This window comes from Zea mays, chromosome 1 (genome assembly GCF_902167145.1).
Source record: "Zea mays cultivar B73 chromosome 1, Zm-B73-REFERENCE-NAM-5.0, whole genome shotgun sequence".
Lineage (NCBI taxonomy): Eukaryota > Viridiplantae > Streptophyta > Magnoliopsida > Poales > Poaceae > Zea > Zea mays.
In genome coordinates, this window is record NC_050096.1 from 208,649,351 (window position 1) to 208,673,713 (window position 24,363).

General features: G+C 46.2%; 1 protein-coding gene and 1 pseudogene across 1 annotated transcript; both read right to left on the minus strand.

Moving 5' to 3' along the window:
- LOC103645227 (uncharacterized) overlaps positions 1-17,778 on the minus strand; it is an 80,280-nt pseudogene extending 62,502 nt beyond the window's left edge.
- Positions 17,779-18,574: 796 nt separating this feature from the next.
- Positions 18,575-19,374, minus strand: LOC100276784 (polcalcin Phl p 7). Its single transcript, XM_008666338.2, has one exon. It carries the CDS (start codon positions 19,182-19,184, stop codon positions 18,942-18,944), a length of 243 nt encoding a protein of 80 aa, XP_008664560.1. The 5' UTR covers positions 19,185-19,374; the 3' UTR covers positions 18,575-18,941.
- Between the last annotated feature and the right edge of the window lie 4,989 nt (positions 19,375-24,363).

A 24,363-nucleotide genomic window follows, 5' to 3' on the forward strand; every position in this document is an offset into this window, starting at 1 on the left:
ACCCCATTGCCTCACCAAATTCTTCAATTAAGAGCAAAATAGGCAATAAGAGTTTAAAGATGAACTTGGAAAAGTTACTCTTTTCATCGGAGTGCAGTGGAAGTCTTGCATGGTCCAAGTCCACCTTTTCCCTTTCAATCCTCCTTGGAGACTAAAACAACCAAACTCAAGCATATGGTTAGTCTCAAAGGGTCAAGTTGTAGCACAACTCCCCCTAAATATGTGCATCACTTACACAAGGACTTGTGAGGTCCGGGGAATGTTTGTACAACTTGAGCACCACAATAAGCAACAAAATGCAGAATGAACATGATCAAGGACATAAACACATGTATGCTACAATTTTAATCCAAGTTCCGCGAATCTAAGACATTTAGCTCACTACGCAGCCTGCAAAAGGTCTTCTCATCTAGAGGCTTGGTAAAGATATCGGCTAGCTGGTTCTCGGTGCTAACATGAAACACTTCGATATCTCCCTTTTGTTGGTGGTCTCTCAAAAAGTGATGCCGGATGTCAATGTGCTTTGTGCGGCTGTGTTCAATAGGATTTTCCGCCATGCGGATAGCACTCTCATTGTCACATAGGAGTGGGACTTTGCTCAGATTGTAGCCAAAGTCTCGAAGGGTTTGCCTCATCCAAAGTAGTTGCGCGCAACACTGCCCTGCGGCAACATACTCGGCCTCAGCGGTGGATAGGGCAACGGAGGTTTGTTTCTTAGAGTTCCACGACACCAGGGACCTTCCTAAGAATTGGCACGTCCCTGATGTACTCTTCCTATCGACCTTACATCCAGCATAGTCGGAATCTGAGTATCCAACCAAGTCAAAGGTAGACCCCTTTGGATACCAGAGCCCGAAGCAAGGCGTAGCAACCAAATATCTAAGAATTCGCTTCACCGCCACTAAGTGACACTCCTTAGGATCGGATTGAAATCTAGCACACATGCATACGCTAAGCATAATATCTGGTCTACTAGCACATAAATAAAGTAAGGACCCTATCATTGACCGGTATGCTGTTTGATCAACGGACTTACCTCCTTTGTTGAGGTTGGTGTGTCCGTCGGTCCCCATCGGAGTCTTTGCGGGCTTGGCGTCCTTCATCCCAAACCGCTTCAGCAAGTCTTGCGTGTACTTTGTTTGGGAGATGAAGGTGCTGTCCTTGAGTTGCTTCACTTGAAACCCAAGGAAGTAGTTCAACTCGCCCATCATCGACATCTCGAAATTCTGCATCATAACCCTGCTAAACTCTTCACAAGACTTTTGGTTAGTAGAACCAAATATTATGTCATCGACATAAATTTGGCACACAAAAAGATCACTGTCGCAAGTCTTAGTAAAAAGAGTTGGATCGGCTTTCCCAACATTGAAAGCATTAGCAATTAAGAAGTCTCTAAGGCATTCATACCATGCTCTTGGGGCTTGCTTAAGTCCATAGAGCGCCTTAAAGAGCTTACACACGTGGTCGGGGTACCGTTCATCCTCGAAGCCAGGGGGTTGCTCCACGTACACCTCCTCCTTGATTGGCCCATTGAGGAAAGCGCTCTTCACATCCATTTGGTACAACCTGAAAGAATGGTGAGCGGCATATGCTAGCAAGATACGAATTGATTCTAGCCTAGCCATAGGAGCAAACGTCTCCTCAAAGTCCAAACCTGCGACTTGGGCATAACCTTTTGCCACAAGTCGAGCCTTGTTCCTCGTCACCACCCCGTGCTCGTACTGTTTGTTGCGGAACACCCACTTGGTTCCCACAACATTTTGCTTGGGACGAGGCACCAGTGTCCAAACTTCATTGCGCTTGAAGTTGTTGAGTTCCTCCTGCATGGCCAATACCCAATCCGGATCTAGCAAGGCCTCCTCTACCCTGAAAGGCTCAATAGAAGAGACAAAGGAGTAATGCTCACAAAAATTAACTATTCGAGATCGAGTAGTTACTCCCTTGCTAATGTCACCCAAAATTTGGTCGACGGGATGATCCCTTTGAATCACCGCTCGAACTTGGGTTGGAGGTGCCGGTTGCGCTTCTTCCTCCATCACGTGATCATCTTGTCCTCCCCCTTGATCACACGCCTCCTTTTGATGAACCTGTTCATCGTCTTGAGTTGGGGGATGCACCGTTGTTGAGGAAGAAGGTTGATCTCGTTCATCTTGTTCCTGTGGCCGCACTTCTCCAATCGCCATGGTTCGTATAGCGACCGTCGGAACATCTTCTTCATCTACATCATCATAATCAACAACTTGCTCTCTTGGAGAGGCATTAGTCTCATCAAATACAACGTCGCTAGAGACTTCAACCAAACCCGATGATTTGTTGAAGACTCTATACGCCTTTGTATTTGAGTCATAACCTAACAAAAACCCTTCTACAGCTTTGGGAGCAAATTTAGAATTTCTACCCTTCTTCACTAGAATGTAGCACCTGCTCCCAAATACACGAAAGTAAGATACATTGGGTTTGTTACCGGTTAGTAGCTCATACGAAGTCTTCTTGAGGAGGCGATGAAGGTAGACCCTGTTGATGGCGTGGCAAGCCGTGTTCACGGCTTCCGACCAAAAACGCTCGGGGGTCTTGAATTCTCCAAGCATCGTCCTCGCCATATCGATTAGCGTCCTATTCTTCCTCTCTACCACACCATTTTGCTGTGGTGTGTAGGGAGCGGAGAACTCGTGCTTGATCCCTTCCTCCTCAAGGAACTCCTCCACTTGAAGGTTCTTGAACTCAGACCCGTTGTCGCTCCTTATCTTCTTCACCTTGAGCTCAAACTCATTTTGAGCTTTCTTGAGGAAGCGCTTGAGGGTCCCTTGGGTTTCAGACTTATCCTGCAAAAAGAACACCCAAGTGAAGCGGGAAAAGTCATCAACAATAACTAAACCATACTTACTTCCTCCTATGCTTAGATAGGCGACGGGTCCGAAGAGGTCCATATGTAGCAGCTCCAGGGGTCTTGATGTGGTCATCACATTCTTGCTATGATGCGCTCCTCCCACCTGTTTACCTGCCTGACAAGTTGCACAAGGTCTATCTTTTTCGAATTGTACGTTAGCCAAACCTATCACGTGTTCTCCCTTTAGAAGCTTGTGAAGGTTCTTCATCCCCACATGTGCTAAGCGGCGATGCCACAGCCAGCCCATGCTAGTCTTAGCAATTAAGCATGCATCCAGACCGGCCTCTTCTTTTGCAAAATCAACTAAGTAAAGCTTGCCGTCTAATACACCCTTAAAGGCTAGTGAACCATCACTTCTTCTAAAGACAGACACATCTACATTTGTAAAAAGACAATTATATCCCATATTGCATAGTTGACTAACAGATAGCAAATTGTAACCAAGAGACTCAACTAAAAACACATTGGAGATAGAGTGTTCATTAGAAATTGCAATTTTACCTAACCCTTTTACCTTGCCTTGATTCCCATCACCGAATATAATTGAATCTTGGGAATCCTTATTCTTGACGTAGGAGGTGAACATCTTCTTCTTCCCCGTCATATGGTTTGTGCATCCGCTGTCGATAATCCAGCTTGAACCCCCAGATGCATAAACCTGCAAGGCAAATTTAGGCTTGGGTCTTAGGTACCCAACTCATGTTGGGTCCTACAAGGTTAGTGCAAATATCCTTAGGGACCCAAATGCAAGTTTTGTCTCCCTTGCATTTTGCCCCTAACTTCCTAGCAACTATTTTCCTATCCTTTCTACAAATAGCAAAGGAAGCATTTAAAGCACAATAAATTGTAGAAGGTTCATTCACTACTTTCCTAGGAGCATGAATAATATTCTTTCTAGGCACATGATGAATAGCATTTCTCCTAGACATATTATGAACAATATTTCTCCTACCAACATTTCTCTCATGCACATAAGAAGAACTAGAAGCAAACATGGCATGAGAATCAAAGGCATTATATGCATTACAACTCCTATAAGCATTTCTAGATTGTCTCCTATCATGGTACATAAAAGCATGATTCTTTTGCACACTACTAGCCATAGGGGCCTTCCCTTTCTCCTTGGCGGAGATGGGAGCCTTATGGCTTGTCAAGTTCTTGGCTTCCCTCTTGTAGCCAAGTCCATCCTTAATTGAGGGGTGTCTACCAATCGTGTAGGCATCCCTTGCAAATTTTAGCTTGTCAAATTCATTCTTGCTAGTCTTAAGTTGGGCATTAAGACTAGCTAATTCCTCATTTAATTTGGAAATTGAAACTAAATGATCACTACAAGCATCAAAGTCAAAATCTTTACACCTATTACAAGTTTCAACAATTTCTACACAAGACTTAGATTTACTAGCTACTTCTAGTTTAGCATTTAAATCATCATTAAAACCTTTTAACTTAGCAATAGTTTCATGATAAGAAGATAATTCACTAGAGAGCATTTCATTCCTCTTAATTTCTAGAGCAAGAGATTTCTGTGCTTCTACAAATTTATCATGTTCTTCATACAACAAATCCTCTTGCTTTTCTAAAAGTATATTCCTATCATTCAAGGCATCAATTAATTCATTAATTTTGTCTACCTTGGTTCTATCTAATCCCTTGAATAAGCATGAGTAATCTATCTCATCATCATCACTAGACTCATCCTCACTTGAAGAAGCATAAGTACTAGTATTGTGAGTGCTTACTTTCTTCTCCCTTGCCATGAGGCAAGTGTGACGCTCGTTGGGGAAGAGGGATGACTTGTTGAAGGCGGTGGCGGCGAGTCCTTCATTGTCGGAGTCGGACGAAGAGCAGTCCGAATCCCACTCCTTGCCAAGATGAGCCTCGCCTTTTGCCTTCTTGTAGTTCTTCTTTTTCTCCCTCTTGTTTCCTTGATCCTGATCACTATCATTGTCGGGACAGTTAGCAATAAAATGACCAAGCTTACCGCATTTGAAGCATGAGCGCTTCCCCTTGGCTTTGGTCTTGCTTGGCTGTCCCTTGCGACCTTTAAGCACCGTCTTGAATCTTTTGATGATGAGAGCCATCTCTTCATCATTAAGTCTGGCCGCCTCAATCTGTGCCACCTTGCTAGGTAGCGCCTCCTTGCTTCGTGTTGCCTTGAGAGCAAGGGGTTGCGGCTCGTTGATCGGACCATTCAAGGCGTCGTCCACGTACCTTGCCTCCTTGATCATCATTCGCCCGCTAACGAATTTCCCAAGAACTCCTTCGGGCGACATCTTGGTGTACCTGGGATTTTCACGAATATTGTTCACCAAATGAGGATCAAGAACGGTAAATGACCTTAGCATTAGGCGGACGACGTCGTGGTCCGTCCATCGCGTGCTCCCGTAGCTCCTTATTTTGTTGATAAGGGTCTTGAGCCGGTTGTATGTTTGGGTCGGCTCCTTGCCCCTTATCATCGCGAACCGTCCAAGCTCGCCCTCCACCAACTCCATTTTGGTGAGCAAGGTAACGTCATTTCCCTCATGAGAAATCTTGAGGGTGTCCCAGATCTGCTTGGCGTTATCCAAGCCGCTCACTTTGTTATATTCATCCCTGCACAATGAAGCTAGAAGAACAGTAGTAGCTTGTGCATTCTTATGGATTTGCTCATTAATGAATATAGGACTATCCGAACTATCAAAGTGCATTCCACTATCTACAATCTCCCATATACTAGGATGGAGAGAGAATAGGTGACTACGCATTTTGTGGCTCCAAAATCCGTAGTCCTCCCCATCAAAGTGTGGGGGCTTGCCGAGTGGAATGGAGAGCAAATGTGAATTTGAACTTTGCGGAATACGAGAGTAGTCAAAGGAAAAGTTCGAATTAACCGGTTTCCTTCTCTCGTAGTCGTTGTGGTCGTCGTCCTTTTGGGAAGAAGTAGACTCATCGCTGTCGTTGTAGTAGACGATCTCCTTGATGCGCCTTGTCTTCTTCTTCTTCCCTTCCTTTCGTCTATGACCCGAGCCGGAGTCGGTAGGCTTGTCATCTTTGGGCTCGTTGATGAAAGACTGCTTCTCCTTATCGTTGATCACTATCCCCTTGCCCTTAGGATCCATCTCTTCGGGCGGTTAGTCCCTCTTCTTGAAGAGAATGGCTCTGATACCAATTGAGAGCACCTAGAGGGGGGTGAATAGGTGATCCTGTAAAACTTAAAAACTTAAGCCACAAAACTTTGATTAAGCGTTAGCACAGTTAATGCCAAGTGGCTAAAGAGAAGATCTTGCACAATACGATAACCACAAGGAGTTCAACACAGAGAAGACACAGTGGTTTATCCCGTGGTTCGGCCAAGTACAAAACTTGCCTACTCCACGTTGTGGCGTCCCAACGGACGAGAGTTGCACTCAACTCCTCTCAAGTGATCCAATGATCAACTTGAATACCACAGTGTTATGCTTTTCTTTTCTTATCGCGTTTGCGAGGAATCTCCACAACTTGGAGCCTCTCGCCCTTACACTTTTGATGTTCACAAAGAATCACGGAGTAAGGAAGGGAAGCAACACACACAAATCCACAACAAAATGCGCACACACACGGCCAAGAATCGAGCTCAAAAGACTATCTCAAGGTTCTCACTAGAACGGAGCTCGAATCACTGAGAATGACAAACGAATGCGCAAAGACTGAGTGTGGATGATCAAGAATGCTCTTAGGTTGCTTGGTGTACTCCTCCATGCGCCTAGGGGTCCCTTTTATAGTCCCAAGGCAGCTAGGAGCCGTTGAGAGCAATTCTGGAAGGCCATTCTTGCCTTCTGTCATCGGGCGTACCGGACAGTCCGGTGCCCGATTTCTTTCCCAAAATGGCGCAGCCGACCGTTGCAGATCTGGGAGCCGTTGGCGCACCGGACATGTCCGATGCACACCGGACAGTCCGGTGCCCCCTTCCGACCGTTGGCCCGGCCACGTGTCGCGCGCAGATTCCGCGGCCGACCATTGGCCCGGCCGACCGTTGGCTCATCGGACAGTCCGGTGCACACCGGACAGTCCGGTGAATTTTAGCCGTACGCCGTCGGCAAATTCCCGAGAGCGGTCACTTCGCTCGAGGCAGCCTGGCGCACCGGACACTGTCCGGTGCACCACCGGACAGTCCGGTGCCCCAGACCGAAACAGCCTTTTGGCTGTACACAGCCAACTCTTCTCTTTTCTTCTTCTTTCTGTTTCTAATACTTAGACAAGTATATTAGTACACAAAACCAATGTACTAAGACTTAGAAACATACCTTTGCTCTTGTTTTGCACTTTGTCCATCCATAAGCATGAATTCACATTTAAGTACTTGTGTTGGCACTCAATCACCAAAATACTTAGAAATGGCCCAAGGGCACATTTCCCTTTCACATAGGGTAAGAAAGAAAGGATTGTAGACAAGGCATGTAATTATGAAGCATGTTACTTTGGGGGATTTATTAGCTAAGTGTGTCGCCTACTAAAGCTAATTCATTACCTTATGGTGGTACATGCTAAGATGCCCGTCTATACTATTTCAATCAATCAAAGAAACAAATCAGGCATTGATCATCAGAACAATCAACCAACATTTTTAAATAAAGAAAATAGTTTTAATTTTTGTCTTAGGTCTCCTATCTCTTAAAAAGATCATAAGTGTAGGATTCCAAGGTGTGAAATCCATCTTGTCTCAGAGTCGAAAAGGTAAGAATGATCAGAGTAGAACAGTAGAAGGTGAGACAGGATCAAGATAAGTATAGAAAGAATCAGAATAAGGTAAGGAGGTAAGGATTTTGTCCATTTCTATCTAGGTTTTGTCCTACAGTCAATATTTCCTCTGATACCACTTCTGTCACACCCGGGCTTTAAGGGACAAAGCCGGGTGCATCTCATACATGCGCCAAAGAAGACAACATATATAATAACAGAGTGTACAGAGATAAATGTCACAATATAATCAGAGTACTTTATTACATAGCGGAAGTCTTACAAAATAAGAGATAAATATCGCAGGATCTAAAATCTATCCTTGGCGCCAGAAAGCTGACTGGGAGACGCCACCTAGATCAAGTCGAAAGCCTCCGAGTTAGGCTGCTCCTCTTCTACCACATGTTCTTCTCCTGTGGGGGGGGTGTGAGGCAGCAAGAGTGAGCTCACACATGTTCATCGCTCAACAAGTTATGGGGAATAATGTGGCATAAACTCACCAAAGGTGGGAGTTCATGAAGTGTAAGGCTGATCAATGATATAAGGCTGAAGCTGAGCATTGCTTTTAAGTTGGTCAAAATTTTATTAGCAGTTACTAAGTGTAAGTAAATACCAAACCATTATAATAATAAGTAAAAGTAATAATAAAATAATCCCAAATGCAATGAAATGACAGATTAAGTTTAAGTTCCATAAATTAATCATGTGAGTGTCTGAGCCGCTCATGACCGTGAGCACGGCTAGTATACCAGTTTTACACTCTGCAGAGGTTGCGCATCTTTACCCACAAGTCATGTTACCCATTTGCCACGGAGTTGATCAGACCCCATACACCTCTACCAAGGAAGCGAGGCAGGGTACCACTACGAGGCCTTTACAAAGTTCCACTAGCTTCAGAAAACCCGCTACAGTTTATAGGAAGCTCCAGAGCAGGAATCCCTCGCCTGACCGCCATCGCAGCAAAATCAACCCAAGGACCTCCCTACACTGACCACTCCCCTACTACCCTTGCCCCTTTCGGGTAAGGTAGTCATCCACTAGCTTTCCTAGTTAATCAGCCAAGGGCGTCCCATTATACCCTTGTGGTAGCACTGTTTTCCCGGGTGGTTCTCCATGTTCCCATTAACATAATGATCTTATCATGAATAATAATAATAAACAGATAATAAAAAGGTATAACAATGAGTGATAAATATCTTTATACCCAAATCCACATAAAGCGATAGCATATACTACCCAAAAAATTAGTAGTAAAACCAGTGGTGAAACAAGGTATAAAGATAGTCAAAATCTAGGGTAACCTATTGGGTCCCATCAAAATTAACCTATGTAGATCATTATGATTAATAAGAACATGACTAGGTAAAAGAAGTGATCAAGGGCACAACTTGCCTTCAATGAGCTCCTGCTCAGCTACTTCTACTTGCTGAACCTCAGGGTCCGCAGTAGCTTGCTCGTCTACTCCCATCAACACAATACATACATAGTATATCAAAAATTAACATCACACCAAACCTATAAATAAAATACACAATAAAAATCTAGACATTAAAATAAACTCATAGGAACTAGAATCATTAATTTTGGAGTTATAGATTTTAAGTTATGAATTTTCCAAGGTTTTGCGTATTTAATACAAGATTAAGTATTAGATAAATTTAAATGAGTCTTTCATGCCAAAACAGAGGCACTAATGGATAACAATAATATTATAAAATTACAGAAATTGGAATGGGTCAATTTGGAGCTAATATGCATTTTATATGAATTATACCAATTCTAGGAATTGTTTTCATATTAAAAACTCATTTCCAATTTCTTTTCCAGACTTTAACATTCTCTGGACTGCGCTCTGTTTTCTGTAAAGTGTAGGGACTGTTCTACAAGAATTCCCTAGACACAGTGTACTGTTCCCCCGGACCGCGGGTTGTTTAAACAAGAAGGCAGGGGCTCATATGCAATTTGTATCGGCCGAAGGGGTATCGCGGGCCCAGGACCGTCCGATCGGGACTCGACGACCCAGCGTAGACCTACATTACATTGAACCTGCACGCAATCTGGGCAGTTGGATCCGTGATCCACGATCCACATTCACCGAGTCCGCGATCTAATCGCCACCCTTTGATCTAACGCCAACGGCACGGATCGCGCTGGCGAAGAGGTATCTGATCTCGACCGTCTATTTTCTAATCCACGGACGCCCTGGCGTCTTCAACCTCACGCCGCCCATGTACATACGCCGTGCCCACCCCAGTACTCTCTCTCTCCAGTTGGTCAACCGGCGAGCACACCGCCCGGACCAGTACACGGCACCGCCGTTCTCCGGCGGCGCACCAATCTCGGTCCGCACCTAAACTCCGCTCAGGCTACCGCTCCTCGACGGACCGCACAAAAACCACAGAATGGAGAAAAGGAGGTGAGTCCGAGGTGGCTACTCACCCGAGGACCCAGCGTCGTGATCTGTTTCGGTGGCGAAGTCCCTGCCTGGTGAGGAATCAGCCAGTGACAAAGCGCCTATTATGGCTCACTATGGCCTAAGCCATACCTAAATTACATGGTCTAATCCAGCAAAACAAGTGAAGAACCCTACACGCCTCTACATCGTATTGCATACTAGGCTATCAGCCACCCTCTGCCTCCGCGCCACGCTTGTGCTCGCCGCCATTGCATCCGCAACGCGCCGCCACCAGCGCATCGCCACCTAAATTGCGCTCACCGCCTCCACATGTGTATCGCATCGCACACATGCGCGCGCATTGCATCAAGTTCCAGCACGGCCAGCAGCTAGCAGTCATATCTTGATTCTTCGGTGTCCTCCGCCACTGGAATCGGCCACGCACAAACGGCGCCCACGCACTGAGGGCGACGGTGAACCCCGCCTCACTTTCCTTCCCCCGCCGAGTTGCTTGCGCAGCAGCACCCGTGGTCGGCTTTCTTCCCTAGTGCTTTGGAGCTTCTAGGCATACGCGGTGACCGCAAGGAGTTTTCCTATGCAAACGCGACAGGGTTATAGAGGAGGGCGAGGGGTAACGTGGGTTGGCTTCCCGCAGAATTCGGCGGCGGGTTCACGGGGTTGTTGCCGAGGTTCTTGGCCGGTTTCCCCCGATCTGTGGCGACGCCGTTGTGGGAAGAAGTCGCCCAGTCAATGCGGTCCCGCGCGCCAGTGACAGCGGAGAGGTAGTGAGCGGGTGAAAGTCTGCAAGTGGGGCCAGCGGATCAGTGGTCGCAGCGAGAAGCGAGATCCCCAAGTTGGCTGTCTGGTGGGCCCTTTGTGTCGGCACCATCATGCGGACGCCAGTTGTGGGCCGAGCACGCCAAATGGTGAACTGGGCCACGCAGGAGAAATGGGCCCGAGTGTGGTGATTTGGCCCAAGCGGCGTTTTCCCATTTTCCTTTCTTTTCTTTTTCATTTCTATTTTTTTCTTTTATTTGAATCTCAAGTTAAATTCAAATTTAAATTCAAACTTGGTGGCTCTTCATTCACAAACTATATTTGTGCAATAAAAGTAATAAGTTTGAGGATATTTATTTAAATTTATTATTTATATTTTCATATCCCTTCTCTTTTTTTCTTATTTTCAAACCCTAATTTCAATTTAGGGTTTAATTCAACTTCTAGTAATTATTATCTTATTATTGTTATCCTTATTGTTTTATTTAATGCACAAACATATAAAACTCAGCATGATGCATGATTTATTTAGGGATTATTGGTGATTTAATCCCCTTTTGATGGTGTTTATTCACATGTGATAGTAACTAGAGATGGTACGCACATATAGATACAGAAATTATTCTCTTATCATATGATTTACAAATTTGAGTATTACATTGTCTCCCTTTTGGAATCCAATGCCATCCTTGATGCCAGGGCGTCTCCCACTATAGAGTATACTACGAGCAAATTTAAATTTTTCATTATCTATCTCATGCTCGACAATTTTAGCATCTAATTTTGCTATATGATCGTTTTGTTGTTTAATTAAAGTCATGTGATCATGAATAGCATCAATATTAACATCTCTACATATAGTGCAAATAGTAACATGCTCAATGGTAGATGTAGAGGGTTTGCAAGAATTAAGTTCAACAATCTTAGCACGTAGAATTTCATTCTTATCTCTAAGATCGGAATTGCAAACATCTAATTCTTTAGCCTTAGCAATCAATTCTTAATTTTCAATCCTAAGGCTAGCAAGTGAGTCATTCAACTTTTCAATCTTAGCAAGCAAATTAGCATTATCATCACTAAGATTGAGAATTGAATCATTACAAGCATTTGAATCAACCTTAGCAATTAATTTAGCATTCTCATTTCTAAGGTTGACAATAGTATCATGGCAAGTGCTTAGCTCACTAGATAGTTTTTCACATTTTTCTACTTCTAGAGCGTAAGCATTTTTAACTTTAACATGCTTGTTATTTTCCTTAATTAGGAAGTCCTCTTGGGTGTCCAAGAGTTCATCCTTCTCATGAATAGCACTAATTAATTCATTTAATTTTTCTTTTTGTTGCATATTTAGGTTGGCAAAAAGGGTGCGCAAGTTATCCTCCTCATTTTCACTAGAATTATCTTCATCACTAGAGGAAGCATATTTAGTGGAGGATCTTGATTTTACCTTCTTCCTTTTGCCGTCCTTCGCCATGAGGCACTTGTGGCCGACGTTGGGGAAGAGGAGCCCTTTGGTGACGGCAATGTTGGCGGCGTCCTCGTCGGAGGAGGAGTCGGAGGAGCTCTCGTCGGAGTTCCACTCGCGGCACACATGAGCATCGCCGCCCCTCTTCTTGCGGTACCTCTTCTTTTCTCTCCTCTTTCCCTTCTTGTCGTCGCCCCTGTCACTGTCACTAGATAGTGGACATTTTGCAATAAAATGATCGGGCTTACCACACTTGTAGCAAACTTTCTTGGAGCGGGGCTTGTAATCCTTCCCCCTCCTTTGCTTGAGGATTTGGCGGAAGCTCTTGATGATGAGCGCCATTTCCTCATTGTCGAGCTTGGAGGCGTCGATGGGTAGTCTACTTGATGTAGATTCCTCCTTCTTCTCCGTCGTCGCCTTGAATGCGACCGGTTGTGCTTCGGGCGTGGAGGGGCTGTCGTGCTCGATAATTTTCTTTGAGCCTTTGATCATCAACTCAAAGCTCACAAAGTTTCCTATTACTTCCTCGGGAGACATTAGTGTATATCTAGGATTACCATGAATTAATTGAACTTGCGTAGGGTTAAGGAAAACGAGTGATCTTAGAATAACCTTAACCATTTCATGGTCATTCCATTTTTTGCTCCCGAGGTTGCGCACTTGGTTTACCAAGGTCTTGAGTCGGTTGTACATTTCTTGTGGCTCTTCCCCTTGGCGAAGCCGGAAGCGACCGAGCTCCCCCTCGATCGTCTCCCGCTTGGTGATCTTGGTCACCTCGTCTCCTTCGTGCGCGGTCTTTAGCACGTCCCAAATCTCCTTTGCGCTCTTCAGCCCTTGCACCTTATTATAATCCTCTCGACTTAGAGAGGCGAGGAGTATAGTTGTGGCTTGGGAGTTGAAGTGATGGATTTGTTCGACCTCCTCCGAGTCGTAATCCTTATCTCCCTTCTTTGGTACCTGCACTCCATACTCAACAATATCTCATATGCTTTTGTGGAGTGAGGTTAGGTGATGCCTCATTTTATCACTCCACATAGAATAATATTCACCTTCAAACATAGGTGGTTTGCCTAATGGAACGGAAAGTAATGGAGTGTGTCTAGAAATGCGAGGATAGCGAAGGGGCATCTTACTATACTTCTTGCGCTCATGGCACTTTGAAGTAGTGGAGGCCGATTCCGAGCCGGAGGTGGAGGGTGACGAAGAGTCGGTCTCGTAGTAGACCACCTTCTTCATCTTCTTCTTCTTGTCACCCATCCGATGGGACTTGATGGAGGAAGAGGATTCCTCCTTGTGCTTGTGGGCGGACTCCCTTGAGTGTGTTCTCCCCGAGCTTGCGGACTTGTCGCCAGTCCCGAGATCCCTCTTGGTGGATGCTCCCGACATCACTTCGAGCGGTTAGACTCTAATGAAGCACCAGGCTCTGATACCAATTGAAAGTCGCCTAGAGGGGGGGTGAATAGGGCGAATCTAAAATTTATAAACTTAAGCACAACTACAAGCCGGGTTAGCGTTAGAAATAAGAACGAGTCCAAGAGAGAGGGTGAAAAACAAATCTTAAGCATATAAAGAGTGAGACACAAGGATTTGTTTTACCGAGGTTCGGTTCTTGCAAACCTACTCCCCGTTGAGGTGGTCACAAAGACCGGGTCTCTTTCAACCCTTTCCCTCTCTCAAACGATCACTTAGACCGAGTGAGCTTCTCTTCTCAATCAAACGGAACACAAAGTTCCCGCAAGGACCACCACACAATTGGTGTCTCTTGCCTTGGTTACAATTGAGTTTGATCAGAAGAAGAATTAGAAAGAAAAGAAGCAATCCAAGTGCAAGAGCTCAAATGAACACAAATGACATTCTCTCTAGTCACTATTTGATTTGGAGTGATTCCGGACTTGGGAGAGGATTTGATCTCTTTGGTTGTGTCTAGAATTGAATGCTATAGCTCTTGTAATGTGTTTAAGGTGGAAAACTTGGATGCCATTGAATGTGGGGTGGTTGGGGTATTTATAGCCCCAACCACCAAAAAGTGGTCGTTGGAAGGCTGCTGTCGCATGGCGCACCGGACAGTCCGGTGCGCCACCGGACACTGTCCGGTGCGCCAGCCACGTCAGCCGACAATTGGGTTCTGACCGTTGGAGCTCTGACTGGAGGGGCCTCTGGGCTGTCCGGTGGTGCACCGGACAGGTCCTGTAGACTGTCCGGTGCACCAACTGCGTGTGCTCTGACTCTGGCGCGCACTGTAGCGCATTGAATGCGGTTGCAGTCGACTGTTGGCGTGAAGTAGTCGTTGCTCCGCTGACACACCGGACAGTCCGGTGAATTATAGCGGAGCGGCCTCCCATTTTCCCGAAGGTGGCAAGTTCAGCTTCGAGTTCCCTAGTGCACCGGACACTGTCCGGTGGCACACCGGACAGTCCGGTGCGCCAGACCAGGGTGCCTTTTGGGATGTCTTTTGCTCTTATTGTTTGAACCCTTTCTTGGTCTTTTTATTGGCTTATTGTGAACCTTTGGCACCTGTAAAACTTATAAACTGGGGAGCAAACTAGTTAGTCCAATTATTTGTGTTGGGCAATTCAATCACCAAAATCAATTAGGAAAAAGGTGTAACCCTAATTCCCTTTCAGCGGCGGCACACCAAATCCACCCACGGCCGAGTCGGACCCACCCTACGGTCGCCTGATCTGGCCGTCGGCGAGGCCCTGGCGACGGGGAATGACAGACCAGAGCAAGAATGGAAGAGAGAGAGGTGGAGGAGCGAAGCGGCATGAGAGAACTGAGCTGAGTTGTTAGCGATTCTCACAGATCACTAATAGAATAGTAGGAGTGGAGAGATACAAAGAGACAACACAGAGAAGAGGAATAGAGGCGAAGAACAGGTAGACGATAGTGGATAGTAGTGTTCAGAGTCTGGTACATTCATGTCCCTTCTCTGCGCCAAGTTTGGCTTATATATTATACTCACGGCACGCAGGCCGGCCTAGCAACTATTTAGCTCATTTTGGCCCATAAACCCTAGTGCTTGGTTTGCGACTCTTGTAGCTTCATTGTCTGCTGCATCTCCTCGAACATGCTCTGCCTGACCTCCAGTGACTGATGAAGGGATACTGACATTCCCCCCTCCATGAGAACCAGCTTGCCCCCAAGCTGGAGTCTGAGGAAAGGTGTGCTTGAGTGCTTCCAAGTCTTCCCATGTCACCAACGAGGAAGGTTGGGACGACCAGATGCCGCTCCAATATCTGTTCAGGAATGTGCCAAGCAGAGTCAGTGGCAGGCAGCAACGGAGATACCTGGACGTTAGCACCCACGGCCTTCAGATCTCCAATAGCAAATTCACACTCAGTGCAGTGCTTATCAGCCATAGGCTTCATCCGTTGCTTGATGCGCAAAAGATGTTGTAACAGTTTGGTCATAACCAGTTTTTCTTGCAAGAATGCATTTAGGTCAGCGGATGGACCATCACATGAAGTAATATCGAAATGGCGAGGTGCATAACCATATAAGGCCTCAAAAGGAGATCGACCGATAGCAGAATGGAATGAGTTATTATACCAAAACTCGGCCGATGGAAGCCAGTCAGACCGCCTGCTTGGACAAGCATGTACATAGCATCGACGGAAGCCACGCTGAATGCACTTGGGTTTGTTAAGACCCTGAAGGTTTGGCTTGTCCCATTGGAGTAGCAGCAAGGAAAGGATAATCACCTGCCATCCTGTCTTCGTGACAAAAGACAGACTAGCTTGTTGCATCTGCAAGTCCCCCAAGCCATGAATAAACAGATTCAGTAAGCAACACTGATCACCACTGGATCCCACAAGAACCTTTGCTGGACAGCTATACTGCTATTCAGTTGAATAACCAGAAATGGAAAACATAGAACCCCAACTATCTGACCATGGATTCCAAGTGTGAAGCTTCTTAGGCAGGACCAAAAAGCAGGAGCATATATTGTCACAACAGCACCACCCATGTTACTGGCAGTCAAAACATTTTCAGTTGGCTTCATCACACCGACGGACAATCCAATACCAAGCACGTCCACGATGAGATGCACGTTGATAAATTGCTCAGCGAAAAAGGGCCAGGTAGCCATGGGCAGACCGGCTGCAACAGCCTCCAGAGTGGAGCCCCATCCACAGAGCGCCATGAAGCCGCCACTGGCTAAATGGGCCAGGATGGCCACCTGTAGCGCCCAACCGCGCACCACCAGGCACTTGCTTCCTGCGATGTCGTGTGCATCGATGTTCTCCCGTATCCAATCCTTGACGTTGTTGGGCAAGGAGTCAGTGTCCTTAATGAGCCAGAGCACAGGCGAGGGGCATGAGGCAAACGCCATGCCGAGCTGCACGAGCTGAATGGGTGGCATGAGCCTGGCACTGCCGAAGCTCACGTACACCACAGACTTGGGCGCCTTGGCATCTAGCCACGCCATGCATCGCCTCGCATCACACGACATGGACTGAGGGTCGAGACTTGGTGAGCGGCAGAGCGAGACGGACCTGACGGTGATCACCTTTTTGCCCGTCGCCTCTGCGAGAAGTGTCGTCGAGCCGCTTTCCATCTCCTCTAACGTGTTCACCACCAGATCATCGGCTCTCGCGCTCTCGGCCATTCGGTTGAGCACCTTGAACGAGCTCGAGCCCAAGGACATCACCCCCGCAGCGTCGTCGCAGTACAGCTCGTCGACGACGGGAAGAGGAGGCGCTGGACTCATCGCGGCGCGGTACTGCTTGTCCACGACCTCAGCTTGCAGCAGCGGTATCGCGAGGGAGGGCGGCAGCAGGTTCCCGGTGATGAGTAGGGAAGGGGACGGCGAGGGCTGGTCGAGCCTCGCGGGATCCCCCGCGTCCGCGGCTGCTTCCATCGCGGACATGGCCTCCTCGACATAGGAATCCTGGGTGGCCACGGGGTTGAGGACGAAGAGATGGTTGTGGCTGTGACGCGCGGATGAGTTGAGGAGGTCCGGGTGGATGTTGTTGGGCAGCACGTCCAGCGCCGCGCAGTACTGCTCGCCGTCGTCGAAGAACCTGCCCCAGTTGTCGGCGATGACCGAGGCTGAGATGGACGGCGCGCTGGCGGACGCGTCGAAGCACCCCACCGATCCGTGTGCTCCGAGCATGCCCGGCTTGGCGAAGCTGTCGACGCGCACGTCGCGGTTCCACAGGATCCCCATCTTGGACACCTCAGTGCGGATAAAATCCACCGAAGCATGGACCCCTCGATCGATGAATCCACGCGAGGACACCACAGATCGAGGGCATGCTCTGAGGATTCAAGCGCCGACACGCAAGGGTCCAGCTCAGCTTCGATCTGGAGAAGCTTAGAGTTGGTGGCGGCGTCAGCTGCTATGAGGTGTGATTCCACGTTGGATCGAAGAGCAGAGGAGAAATCGGACATGGCATGAGTCGAATCGGCGGAACGCGATTCGATCGCTCCAACACGGGATTCCCATTTGGTCCCCCACTTGGAGTCGAGACGCTTGTCCAACTCCGAGAGGAGGGCACGTGTCTGAAGCGCCAGCGCTTGAATGAGTTGAGTATTGACAGATGAAGGAGACGCCATGGATGTTTTTCGGCTGAGGAACGATGGGATACGAGAATCGGTGGAGCTCTGATACCAATTATTAGCGATTCTCACAGATCACTAATAGAATAGCAGGAGTGGAGAGATACAGAGAGACAACACAGAGAAGAGGAATAGAGGCGAAGAATAGGTAGACGATAGTGGATTGTAGTGTTCAGAGTCTGGTTCATTCATGTCCCTTCTCTGCGCCAAGTTTGGCTTATATATTATACTCACGGCACACAGGCCGGCCTAGCAACTATTTAGCTCATTTTGGCCCATAAATCCTGGTGCTTGGCTTGCGACTCTTGTAGCTTCATTGTCTGCTGCATCTCCTCGAACATGCTCTGCCTGACCTCCAGTGACTGATGAAGGGATACTGACGTGAGCCCCGTCGCCGCCTTCACCGGTGTGGGCTTCCCGGCAGCGTGCTTAGGCGGCAGCGAGGGTGGCGGAGGGGGCCGGCGGGTTTGGGCGACATGGGCGCGGGTTCCGCCCGAGTCGCCACTGCGGGACGACGCGAGCGGCTCAAGCCAGCAAATGCCATTTGGTGGGATCGAGCAATGACTTCATATCATATAAGAAATGTTTCCTAATCATCGAATCAGAAACAAAATAAGAAAATAAAAAAACATGTTTTCTAGTTTCCACCCTCGTTGTGCCTCAACAGAAACATTTTAAATTGTCAAACCGTGGTTGTTTGCCTCAAAACCATATTCATAACAGAACAATTATGTCTTTGTGTTTTTATACTATATACTCAAACAACTGTGTATGAACACTTTGCTAGTATATATGAGAGGAAGTAGTAAATTAATTGATTGTAAAAATAAGCACACCATTCCCCTTGAAATACAGTACTTCGTTTACGAATTACAAGGAGATGGATCGCTTATCTCCAATGAATTAATTAATTACATAGAAATACTTATCCGATCGAACCAAAATAGGGAAAAATGAATAAAAAAAGAAGTCCACATATATTAGATTGGAGACAAAAAAAAGTTAAATAAAACAAAATCCTAATAGTAGCTTAGTGCTTATAGGAAGGCGAAAGACAGCATTAAGCCCGGCGAGGCAGGCAAGCCGATCGAAATCATATGTTGGAGCTGAATGGTACGTGTGTGTGTATATATAAGCAGGTTGGACGAAGATGTAATGGATCAGAAGACCTTTGCGACGTCCTTCATGAGCCCCGGGTTGGCGTTGCAGAAGGTGATGAACTCGTTGAAGTCGATACAGCCGTCGCCGTCGGTGTCGATCTCGGCCATCATGCGCTGCACCTCGTCGGCAGAGGTGGACCCCAGCGTCCGTAGCGCCTCCGTCAGCTCCGACAGCGAGATCTTACCGTCGCCGTTGGTGTCGAACCGCTTGAAGATCCGCTCCATGTCCGCCGTCTCCGCCATTAGCGAATCTGCTACGGATCAATAATCGTCCGGTCTCCCGGCCCGGCACTCTTCTCGGCTTGCGGCCAAGCGTGGCGGTGGCGGGTCGCTCTCCGATGAAGCTCAGAGATACCGTGTCCCTCGACCTCAACGTCTGCGCATGCACGGCGTTCGCGCTTCTCCTAGCTCGGTCGTGCTCTTCTAGGTATCTGCTGCATATATAGTGATGAAAACTTGAGAAGGGGTCCCCGATTTAGTTAGCTCTACCAGGAGCCTGCTGCATCGGTGGAGGTCTGGAGGAGAGGACATGCCGGGGAGAAATTCTTGGACCACCTCGCTGCCATCCATCGCCATGCAACAGCTGCAGCTCTCCCACCGGAAGAATCGCTCAGCCGGACGGAGCAGAGGAGACCATGGGCCTGTTTGGTTCAGCTTTTTTCTGACCAGCTTTTCTGAAAATTTGGCTGTGGGGGAATTTGGCTGTGGAAAGAATCTGAGTATCATTACGATTACGTGTGGAGGAAGATAAAGTTGTTCATAGGGTTCAATATCTAGAAAGTGACGGATTCCAACTATTACAACGACTCAACCGATTATGTGTTTATATTGATTTTGGATGGTTTTTGCCCCAACGAATTTTATAGAAGCTGACTGAAAAGCAGAGCGTTTGGCAGTCCGCAGCAGCTTTTGGTGGCCAGAAGCTGTCAGAAGCCGAAACAAACAGGCACATGGTAGGGAGAAGCGCAATTATGCAATGCAATTATGCAAGCCATCAACTAACTAGGCTTCGAGGCCCAGTTGATAAGAGAGCCATGGTAGGGCCCATATGTGTACCCGTGGAAAGTCACGGACCATGAAGCGAGAAGCGCAAACGCACAAGAGGCCCATGACTCACTTGCAGCCCACCGAGGCTCCGACTCCATCAAGTCGTGCACGCCCACCCGGCAAAATTGTTTGTTCGATTGTAGGGAGGTCGGAGAGCCATTGGCAATTTTGCCATTATCATTTGTGGGCTTCGCCAGTATGCCATCGGACCCACAAATCATAGACATAGACGGTCCCACCAGTCATAGACACGGGATGGCATAATAACAGGCAACCAAATTTGAGAGTGGCAAAATAGCAAATTTCTCGAGGTCGGAGGGGTTTAGGGGATTAAATTCTTTCCTATATAATTTTGAATAGTAAAGGGTTTAATCTTCTCCAATTCCCTTTAATCCAACTCTAATCAAACAAGCCTTTAGACAATAAAAATGTTTATTCATAATATCTCGAATGTTGCCAAAAATGTATCCTATATTTTGGTTTAGGAAATATTAACAAACTCCAATAATCACTACTGGAATCGCACTCTTTGCCGAGTGTCTAAGACACTCGGCAAAGACTATTTTACACTCGGCAAAGTCTTTGCCGAGTGACACTCGGCAAAGTCTTTGCCGAGTGACACTCGGCAAAAAACACTCGACAAATATTTCATCGGCAAAGGGTTCTTTGCCGAGTACTTTTTTCGGACACATCTTTGCCGAGTGTCAAAAAGCACTCGGCAAAGAAAAACCCTCGGCAAATTAAGAATCGAAAAAATTAAAAAAAAACAGCAAAACATTTTTTAAAATTTTAGGAACAACTCTCCAACCCTTTCATTTTTCACTATTATTTTAAATTAAATCAAATTTATATGTTTTGTAAATGGTGAGATTTGAACTCGCAATCTCTCTCTGACGCATACCCTCCTATACCATTACACTACTACATCAATTATGTCTATATTACGTTTTCATTCCCCATGTATTATAACAAATCGAGAGTAATTTGATTATTTAAGGAACTAAATGAGTTCATTTGAAAATGTGACCAACTATAAAGTTGCATAACTTTTTGAGATCTACAAGTTTTATTTTAATAGTTTCTACATCCGAGACGTTTACAAAATTTGAATTTTAAATTTAAAAACTTCACACGAGTTTTTCAATGATAAGATGATTTCAAATCAAAAAATTATCAACTACAAAGTTTCATTACATTTCAAGACCTACAACTTTTATTTTGGTGGTTTTTCCATCAGAGATAGTTTGAAAAATTCAAATTTTAAAATTCAAACATAGTTTTGCATAACAAGATGATTTCAAACCAAAACATTGTCAACTACAAAGTTTCATAACTCTTCAATACCTACAACTTTCATGTTGGTGGTTTTTTCTTTCGAAGTCGTTTTCAAAATTCAACTTTTAAATTTTTTAATTCAGACGTAGTTTTCGTTGACAATATGACTTCAAATGAAAAAGTTGTCAACTATAATCTTCTATAACTTCTCAAAATCTACAAAGTTTATTTTAGTTGTTTGGTCATTTGTTTATCTCACATGATGGTTCTAACAATATGCACAAATTCTATACGTCTCTCTCGTAGTTTCATAAACTACGAGAGAGATATAGGTTTTATGAACAAATTTATTTTTATTTTGTCATATGAAGAAATATTCAATATATAAATTGTACATCATGATGAGTTATACAAATTTGTAGTTAAAAACTTTTTCATTTGAATTAATTTACTACTTTAAAATATGATTTTTAAATTGTCTTTGCCTAGTGTTGGAGAAAAAACACTCGGCAAAGAGCTCTTTGCCGAGCGTTGTATTTGTGACACTCGGCAAAGAGCCCTCTGCCGAGTGTTGTATTTAGGAACCTTTTTATTGGGAACTATTGGAGATTCTTAGGTCCCTATATTGTTGCTCGCCAAAATACCCAAATAAGCAATTTGGTCAACCCCCATACCATGTCCGAGTCTGTTCACCACGATTGACACCTAGAACAATAGGAAACCATAAAATTTCCAACGGTCAAAGCCATCGAAAATAAATCTTCAATCATCAGAAATAGTTTATTTTTGATGGTCAAGGGCTTAATTCCGATGGTAGCCACCCCTCAGACGATCGAAAATAGTTTTATTTCCGACAATCGCCATTGGAAATAAATAAATCCCAAGGGTCGTTAGCAATTGTTGTCAATTAATATGGTTAACGACTCGGACAGTCTTATGTGGGTCCCACCTCACATATTTTCGTGACCTGCCTCAGGGTCGTCGAACATAACTACATAACGTCTGATGGTTTCTTTGTGGCCTTCGAAAAATAGGGTAGCTTTAAATCCGACGGCTACTAGAGAGTTGTCAGACATTACACAGATATGTCCGACAACCCCGTGGCAAGCCGTTGGAAATAAGAAGGCTCTGGGAAATAAAAACTAGCAGAAAGGTCAACATCCTCTCTGTTTATTTTTAATTCTTACAATTCAAAACATAAGAGATTATATTCATATCAGGTTTATATAGAAAATCAATACATACCAACCACATCCACATATAATTAATTCACATTCGCATTCACAACCCACATTTACATTCACATTCACAAACCACATTCCTATTCACATATAGTGCTCCCACATTTAAATTCATAGTCGCAAATCGCATTCAAATTAATGTCTGTGTGCTGCCAAACTCTCTACGGACACCATAACGGTAGTTCTCCCAAGTGGTGTCGGGGACATACTCGCCATTGAGTGTCATGTGGAGACAAACAAGATTACCAAGAACCCCTTTCACCTCCCGGTGAATGGAGTGTCATGTGCCTGTGAATGATTTGTTGATCCAAGTCCTGCAAGCACAATACAATTTAGAAATAAATATATAAATTGCAACAACAATGAAACAAATACAGATTACTTAGAAGTTGCAACATCCAAGTTCAGCCTCGGGCGCAACAGGAAGCTCCGCCTCGCCCGACCTTAGGCCTCGGCCTCGGAAGGTGGTCTCCGCCTCGCCTGACCCCAGGGCTCGGCCTCAACCTCGGCCTCGGAAGGTGGTCTCCGCCTCGCCCGACCCAGGGCTCGGCCTCAACCTCAGCCTTGGAAGGTGGTCTCCGCCTCGCCCGACCCCAGGGCTTAGCCTCAACCTTGGCCTCGGGAGGAATCGCGTCCTCACCCAACCCCAGGGCTTACACCTAGTCCCTAATTAATTTTGGTGGCTGAATTGCCCAACACAAATATTGGACTAACTAGTTTGCTCTAGTGTATAAGTTATACAGGTGCCAAAGGTTCATACTTAGCCAATAAAAAGGACCAAGTGTTGGGTTCGACAAAAGAGCCAAGGGACAACCGAAGGCACCTCTGGTTTGGCGCACCGGACTGTCCGGTGTGCCACCGGACATGTCCGGTGCACCAGAGGACTCCAACTTCAAACTCGTCACCTTCGGGAAATTCCAGAGGCAACTCCACTATAATTCACCGGACTGTCCGGTGTACACCGGACATGTCCGGTGCTCCAAGGAAGAGCGGCCTCCAGAACTCGCCAGCCTCGGGAATTCACTTCAGCTGCTTCGCTAAAATTCACCGGACTGTCCGGTGTACACCGGACTATCCGGTGCAACAGCGAGGCAACGGCTATTTCGGCGCCAACGGCTACCTGCGACGCATTTAATGCGCGCCAGAAGCGCACAGTCGTCAGGCACGCGGGAACAGGCGCACCGGACAATCTACAGTTCATGTCCGGTGCGCCACCGGACATCAAGGCGGGCCCAGTGTCAGAGCTCCAACGGTCGAATCCCAACGGCTTTGGTGACGTGGCTGTCGCACCGGACATGTCCGGTGTGCACCGGACTGTCCGGTGCGCCATCGAACAGACAGCCTCACCAAACGGCTAGTTTGGTGGTTGGGGCTATAAATACCCCCAACCACCCCACATTCAAGACATCCAAGTTTTCCAGCTTCCAACCACTATACAAGAGCTAGCATTCATTGCAAAGCACACCAAAAGAGATCAAATCCTCTCCCAACTCCACACAAAGCCTTAGTGACTAGAGAGAGTGATTTGTAGTGTTCATTTGAGCTCTTGCGCTTGGATCGCTTCTTTTCTTTGACATTCTTTCTTGTGATCAAACACTCACTTGTAATTGAGGCAAGAGACACCAATCGTGTGGTGGTCCTTGCGGGAAGTTTGATTCCCAAGTGATTTGAGAAGAAGAAGCTCACTCGGTCCGAGGGACCGTTTGAGAGAGGGAAGGGTTGAAAGAGACCCGGCCTTTGTGGCCTCCTCAACGGGGAGTAGGTTTGCGAGAACCGAACCTCGGTAAAACAAATCCGCGTGTCACACTCCTTATTCGCTCGCGATTTGTTTTGCACCCTCTCTTGCGGACTCGATTATA